This window comes from Panthera uncia, chromosome F2 (assembly GCF_023721935.1).
Source record: "Panthera uncia isolate 11264 chromosome F2, Puncia_PCG_1.0, whole genome shotgun sequence".
Classification (NCBI taxonomy): Eukaryota; Metazoa; Chordata; class Mammalia; order Carnivora; family Felidae; genus Panthera; species Panthera uncia.
Window position 1 is genome coordinate 2,737,402 of NC_064812.1, and position 7,323 is coordinate 2,744,724.

General features: G+C 63.4%; 1 protein-coding gene across 4 annotated transcripts in view; it reads right to left on the minus strand.

Annotated features, from left to right (window-relative positions):
* Positions 1 to 7,323, minus strand: part of DENND3 (DENN domain containing 3) — a 53,214-nt gene that overhangs the window by 26,770 nt on the left and 19,121 nt on the right. For all 4 annotated transcript variants that reach the window (XM_049633421.1, XM_049633420.1, XM_049633424.1 and 1 more), the window contains 4 exons: positions 5,749 to 5,904; positions 4,102 to 4,198; positions 1,958 to 2,061; positions 1,301 to 1,500 (listed from right to left, as the gene is read on the minus strand). In XM_049633421.1, the coding sequence (XP_049489378.1) occupies positions 1,301 to 1,500; positions 1,958 to 2,061; positions 4,102 to 4,198; positions 5,749 to 5,904 (557 nt within the window). The remainder of the gene's footprint in view (positions 1 to 1,300; positions 1,501 to 1,957; positions 2,062 to 4,101; positions 4,199 to 5,748; positions 5,905 to 7,323) is intronic.

Below are 7,323 nucleotides of genomic sequence, written 5' to 3' on the forward strand. Positions count from 1 at the left end.
TCCAGCCGTGTCTCACACCAGTTGCTTCACCGATGTCACCTAAGGGCCTCACAGGTGGCACCGGGGCCACGGCAAGGCCAGTCCTGCAGGGAGGCCGCTCACCCCGGGGAGGTGGGGTCTCGGCCACGAAGCCTGCAGGACGGGGAGGAGCCAGGAAGGGTAGGGGGGCTCCAGGTGAAGGTTCAGAGGCCGGAACGCCTTCCCGCAGCGGAGGGAGCACGGCCAGGGGTGAGAAGCGTCACCGGGTTTTCCGCAGGAGGAACTACGGGGCCCAGAGGGGTGACGTACCCTGCCCGCGGTCGCACAGCCAGGAAGCCGCCGCGAGGGGACTCAGACCAGCAGGCGCCTCCGGAATGCTTCGCTGTCACTGAGGACTTTCCGCTTAAACACACGCCCCCGCCCCCCGAGGCCAGCTGGGTGTGCGGCACACGCATCGGGAGGGGCCGGCAGGGCCCCCGCGGCTCACGGCGCCTGGCCTCACCCAGCCTCTCCCGGAACCGCGTGGAGAGCGGCCCCGAGCGCGAAGAACCGAGGCGTACGTGGCACCTCCTTACACGGAGTAAGACACGGGCTCGCACACGTGGCCTAGGGCAGCTTACACCCCGCCGAAAGCCCAGCTGACGCCGGGGGCCGTGCACGGCCTGCCTCAGAGACGGAGCCGCGGCCTCTCTCAGCACCGACGGGCTCTTGCTGTCCCTCCGCCCGGAACACGTCACCGGGGCGGCCCGGCCTCGCCAGCCACTCCCGTCTCTGCTGGAACGTGGCTTCCGCACCCGGGCCCCCTTCCCGTCCCCGACGCTGCTCCCTTCGTGCCGTGACAGCACGCGCCCCGATGTTACGCGTTCATCTGTTTTCCCAGGAGCCCCGCGCCACGGGGGTGGGGGCACCGGGTCCCTCGCGTCCCCCGGATCTCTAGAGGGGGCGTGGCGCTCACTGGGGCCCGACAGTCGTGACCGTCAGGCGCGCATATGTGTAAACGTGTATTCTGTACGCGCACGCGTGTACGCGCGCAGACACGCAGGCGAGCACGTACGTGCAAGTCCCCAACCGTGTGGAACTGCCATGATAGCAGTGCAACTGGGGAGTGGAAAATACAGGCAAGAAACCATCTTCCAGAATGAGTGCGGTTTGCAAAACAAATATTTCCAACAAGTAAACTGCTAAAAAAAAAAAAAAACAACAAAAACCCACCCACAAAACCATCCCCTGCCACGGGGACAGGCTCCAGCTGTGTGCACAGACCTGCCACATGAGCCCCAGGGACGGGGGACACGTCACCGCGCGCGGGCCGGGTCACCACCTGTGCTGCTGCTCCTGGAGCCCTCGGAGTCCATCTTCCGGAGCGACGAGTTCCGGGCGGGCAGCTCCGGCGCCACGATGTCCCGCAGGTTGGGCATGCTGACCACCATGCGCCGGTGAGTGACGTGCAGGGACGGCGAGTTTCGGGAGGCCATCTTCTCGATGGTCGGTCTTCGGGGACTCGGCAGCATCCTGCTTAACCTGCGGTTGGGAAAAGCAACCACGCCTTACGGACACGAGCGCGTCCGAAGAGTGGGTCTCCACGCCCGCACATCTGTGGCGCGAGCGCGGCCCCGGCCCGGTATTCCCGCACGCACGTGGGAGGCGGTGGCAGCGTCGGAGTCTCCCCGGTGCAGCGAGAGGCGGGGGGGACGGACGGGACCCCCAGAGAGACACAACACACGCGGTGTCTGCGGGGGGCCAGGAACAGCGTGGGGCGGCGGCGACGCGGACCCCGAGGTGCACACGCGGAGCACACGCGTGTCAGCTGCGCTCGGCGTCCCCCCCCCCCCCAAACAGAAGTGCGTGGGGACGTGCCCTACGGAAGTTTCTAAGTGTGAGATTTTCCGGCCGAATTTATCGTTCATCCACCCAAGTAACTGCACGCTGCTGGAGCGTCGGGGTCCCCGGAGTCGCGCGCCCACACCAGAGACCGCACCTGTCCTCGTCCGACTGCGTGTCGAGGTCCATCTGGGCGAAGGCGTCCATCCTTCTGCTGAGCCGGGCTTTAAGGAAAGAGTGAAACATGTAGGTATCCAGAACCTGAAACAGACCACAGGGGGCCAGTCACCACCGCGATCGCGGCCCCCGCTGTGCCGCCGACGTGCTGGGGCGGCCTGCCCCCCCCCCCCCCCCCCCCCCCCCCGGCTCCCTGGACACAAGCTCCTGAGCGGGTAGCTTTCTTCACTCGTCCCCACCTGCAAGGCTCACCCTCCAGATCCCCACCGGGCTGCCTGAAAGGGTCGCCACTCTTTATGTTTGAAAAATCACCAGAAGTTCAAAAACCCAACCATCTTCCTCTCACGACAGCCAGAGCCAGCGTCCTCTGGCCGTCGACTCCAGGTCTCCGGGGACCGGGCCCCCTCCCCACAGCAAGTGCACCGTCTGGCACCGGCCCGTGGCTCCCACCACCCGGCTGCTGGTCTCTCACCAGACAAGGTGACCCTCCAGCAGCCAGTCCCTGTCCCCACCCTGCCCCCTGCTGCGGGTGACCGGCCCGCAGGTGACGAGGCCCGGGCCCATCGGCCGCTGCCAGCCCGGCCCAGCAATAGGAGGGCCGCAGGCGCACAGGCCCGTGGGGAAGGTGCCGGAAACCCCACGTGCAAAAAGCCCGCAGGAGAGTGACGGCAGGGAGCGGGCGTGTGGAGGGATGGGAGGTGGCAGTGTGGCTCACGGGGACTCCTGCCACCCTCTGGGAGCCGACAGGGCGAGGAGGCGATGGCAGAGCCCTGGGCCCGGGCGCCCTGTCACAGCTGTGACCCGGCTTTGCTCTGGCCCCACGCGCGTCCCTGGCTTCTCCCTGTGCTCCTCTGTGGCGCCTTTCGCGAAGGAGTCTCATGCGGGCACCATCTTTTTTCTTTTAATTTTTTTTTAAAGTTTATTTAGAGAGACAGAGAGAGAGACTGAGAATCCCAAGTAGGCTCCGTGCTGTCACCGCGGAGCCCGACGCGGGGCTCGACCTCACGATCCTGGACCAGGACCTGAACCGCGATCAAGAGTCAGAAGCTCCACCGACTGAACTGCCCAGGCGCCCCTCGCGTGGGCCGCGTCCTGTGGGCCCCTCAGGCCAGGCTCTGTGTCCCGGGGAGGGTGTGCAGAGGCTGCTGACAGCTGGGGCCCCCGCGGACGGGGGAGCACCGAGCGCGTCCAGCAATCGTCAGAGCAGACACGGAGGGCGCGGGCAGGGCCCAGAGAGAGGCAGAGGCCACCAGCCGGCCGACGTGAATGGCTACCGCGTGGACCTCGGTCACGAGAAGAGCTGAGGCTCGGTAACCAGGCTCGGGCGTCCCCTCCCGCTGCCACAGGCTGGACGGCGAGCCGCTGAGAGAGGCAGCCTCGCTTCCCGCCTTGGGGCTCAGGGCTGAGGCAGCTGGGAATCCCTACGGAGCCTGGAGTGGGGGGCAGCTCTGCAGAGACTTCTGGAAGCCTGCACAGGGGCCCGCCCTGGAGGGCAGAGCACGTGGAATTAGGCAAACGAGGACCACGGAAGCTGAAGGGCCACGGGAGACCCGTGAGCCTGGAGCAGCCTGAGCGTGGGCCCCTCCGTGGCCAGGGCACCAGCACCTGGCGGGGGAGGGACACCAGCCCCGGGAGAAGGCCGCCCCACCCGCCTGGAACGCGGGAGAACACCGAGGTCAGCAGCAGTTGTGCCCCCGGCCACAACGAAGCCCCAGACACGACGCTGCACGATAGGCAAGAACGGAGGCGCCCCCAAAAGCTTAACAGGTGGGCAGAAAAGCCCGGCGCTGCCTCCCACCCCCCACCCCGGCTGCAGCGGCCCCTCGGATCGGAGCCGTCGGGTGACGGAGAGGTCTTGATCCGGACCGAGGAAGCGGTGTCCAGGCACACGCGTCTGGCGGGATTTATCACCCTCTCTCTACACTTACGCGGGGTGCGTTTCACGACAGGTAAACTGCACTCTAAAAAGCGGATTAAGAAAGTAGGAGATGGCCACAGGGAAACCACGGCAAAGCAAGCTTCCTGTAAAAACTATTAATAAGATACTAACAGACGCTTTTGAGAAAACGTATTTTGAAAACGTTCTGAGTAGAGAGAGGCCCACGAGCCCCACGTGCTCCTCACCTGCTTGTAAAACTGCTGGTCCCCCGGAGCTCTGGTTTTGAGAAACTCCTCGCTGTTGAACACTCTGTGCTCATAATTTAAGTGATTCTTCACCTCCCTGAGAAAGAGAAGGTGGTCTGAGCGTGGAAACGCTTTTAAATGCATGAAAAAGTTATCACCGTTGGGGCGCCTGGGTGGCTCAGTCGCTTAAGCGCCTGACGTCAGCTCAGGTCACGATCTCGAGGTCTGTGAGTTCGAGCCCCACGTCCGGCTCTGTGCCGACGGCTCAGAGGCTGGAGACTCATTCGGATTCTGTGTCTCCCTCTCGCTCTCTGCCCCTCCCCCGCTCACGCTCTGCATCTCTCTCAAAAATAAACATTAATGAAACTTTTTTTAGGTTATCCCTATGACACAACACACAAAATGACCAGAGATACGTCCTGTGCAAGCTCTGTCCTGTAGAAAGAGGGTCCTGGCCCCCAGAAGGGCCGGGTTTGGGTGTGCCCGCTCCTCCGGCTGCCCATCACTTCCAGCACGGCTCCTCTCCGCACGGAGGGACCCTCGCTGTTCTCGCCCCCTTGGGGCCCCCTGTTCCCTGTGCAGACGGCACGGCCACCGGTACCTGCCGTGGACCCTGAGGGGGCGGCCCAAGGAGGGCGGGCAGACTCTCTGAGCACGAACACCCACGACCTCCCCCAGCTAAAGTAACCGCCTACACACGGGATCGATGCTCTCACGGGCCGTATTCCGTATGTAGGACACTCAGTGTTCTCCTTCCGTCGTGAGGGAAAAGTCACGTAAGAGAAATAAAGTCTGACCGTCCGTATCCAAATTGTCTGTTTTATGAATCCATCAAGATTGTAAAGTGTCAAAAAAAAAAACACAAAACCTCGCTCATGACATATTTCGTTTTAAAAGAACGAAAGGAGGGGCTCCTGGGGGGCTCAGTCGGTTAAGCATCTCACTTGAACTCAGGTCATAATCTCACAGTTTGTGGGTTCGAGCCCCACATCGGGCTCCGTGCCAACAGAGTGGAACCTGCTTGGGATTCTCTCTCCCTCTCTCTCTGCCCCTCCCTGACTTGTACTTTCTCTCTCAAAAAACTTAAAGAATTTTTTTGAATTCTAGAAAAAATATAAAAGAACAAAAGGAAAATCATGTATCTGTGTGCACACAAATTACACTGCTTTGAGCAGAGATAACACAACCTGTCTACAATACGCTGTCCCGTTTTTCCCTAATGAGTTCTGTGTCTTATGGAAATACACGCATTTGAAGAACACAACCATTAAATAACAATCACAGAGCGCAGTCAAGGCGGCAGGCTCTGGTCTAAACCCCTCCCGGGTGGAGGGTCCATCCGGACGCCTCTGCTCCTGCAGGGCTGGGGACAAAGCTGGTGACAGATCCTGAGTGCCTGTGCCCGGGGGTGGGCTTCGTTCCTGCGGTGACCCAAGTGTCCCCACCCCGGGCTGGCCCCGAGCCCTCAGCCAGCACAATCCCGCACGGGCGCTCATGGTCCCCGGGGAAAAAACAGGCCCGCTGACCCTGCCGGGGTGTGATCACACGGCAGGGCCACCGGGGCAGGGCCCCATCCTGATTCTGCCGCCTCCCACACAGAGGGAGAGCCGGCGGCGCCCCCCACAGACATGGGAGGGGTCCCACTACCTGAAGATGCTGACGAGCAGCTGCAGGGCCACCTGCTGCAGCTGGCAGTTGAGTCCCTGCTGCCAGGCCCGCCTGCGGGCTCGCCCCTCGTTCAGGTCTGTGCTGGCGCCCAGGTGAGCGAGGTCCAGCTCGTGGTGCAGCTGAAGGCTCTGGACCCTGGGAAGCAGCAGAGGGACGCTGAGCACAGCTCACACTCCTTATGGGCAGGGGTGGGGGGGCACTCAGGAAGGGGGTTTACCCTCCCCCCCAGGTGCATCGACACTCTTCGGATGCTCAGAAGAGCCGGCAGTAACTTCGGGGAGGGATCACTCACCTCTGCACACGAGCAGCTCGTTGTTCAGACCCCGCGGAGGCCCTGACTGTGCCCACTGTTACCCGAGCCGGAGCCTCCCCTCCCCCGGCCCCGCCCGCCAGGGGCACCAGCTCCCCAGCCCCGCACCTTCCCCACGCCCGGCCTGGGGGGATCGGTGCACCAGGGTCCTGGGTGTCACCGCTCTCGGCCCGTGGGCCGTCAGCACATTCACAACCCCGGCCTCCCCAGCACCGTCAAGGCCGCAGCGCTGGAAACCAGCGGGCAAATCTGCGGTTCGCACACAAAATGAACACGCCCAACGCACATCCCCACCCCCCCACTTCCTTCCTGAGCGCCTCCTGCACGCCGGGCTGCGTGCTGACCACAGACAAAGCTCCAGGGTGGGGCTGGCATTCGAGTGGGAAGAAACAGAAAAACAGAAGAATGCACCCCAGATATGAGGTCACGGGAGGTCAGGGAGGTGAGGAGAGGGATCAGGGAACGAAGGCTAGAAAACAGCCCGTTTGGTGGCTGGAGAAGAGCGCTCGAGGACCCCGGACCCGAAAGCTGAAAGGTGAAAAGCCAGACAGGCACGAGCGGCCCTGAACGGGTGGGGAGCACCCAACCCCTGGAGACCCCACGGGAGCCCGTGGGGCTGAGGCAGGGGCGGGGTGGGCTGAGACCAGGTCTGAGCGGTCGGTCAGCAGGGCCGGGACGGGGCGGGGAGCACCCTGGGTCCGCCCCGAGAGCGATGAGAAGCCGCCGCTGGAGACGGACGTCCCGGCCCCGCAAACCCCGGCTGACCGGTCAGGTAACCACCACCTGGAAGGCGTCGGCACCTTCACACACGTGCCAGCGACCACACGCGACTCAGCCCCCGTTACGAGGCAGTCTCCCCTGGCTGGGGCCACAGGAGACACCGCACCCCACCACTGCGGGGTCTGGCCAAGCAGAAGGCCACCCGTTGCGTGTATTCTAGAATTCTGACACCACCACACGCCACACGGCCGAGGGCGAGAACCCCATCCCGCTGGGGGGTGCTCCACCCCAGCGCACACTGGAGACACGGCACCAGGCCCTGGCGCCCATCCCCACTAAAATGTCTGACTCGGACGATCAGGCAAAAGTGAACGATTAGAAACGTTCATCAGCACACAAATCTGGCCCAGCGTGGGGCATCCCAGGGGTGCCGAATACCTATCTGCTGGGGGAGGGAGGGAAGGAGGGAGGAAGGAGGGAAGGGAGGAGGGAAGGAGGGAAGGGAGGAGGGAAGGAGGGAAGGG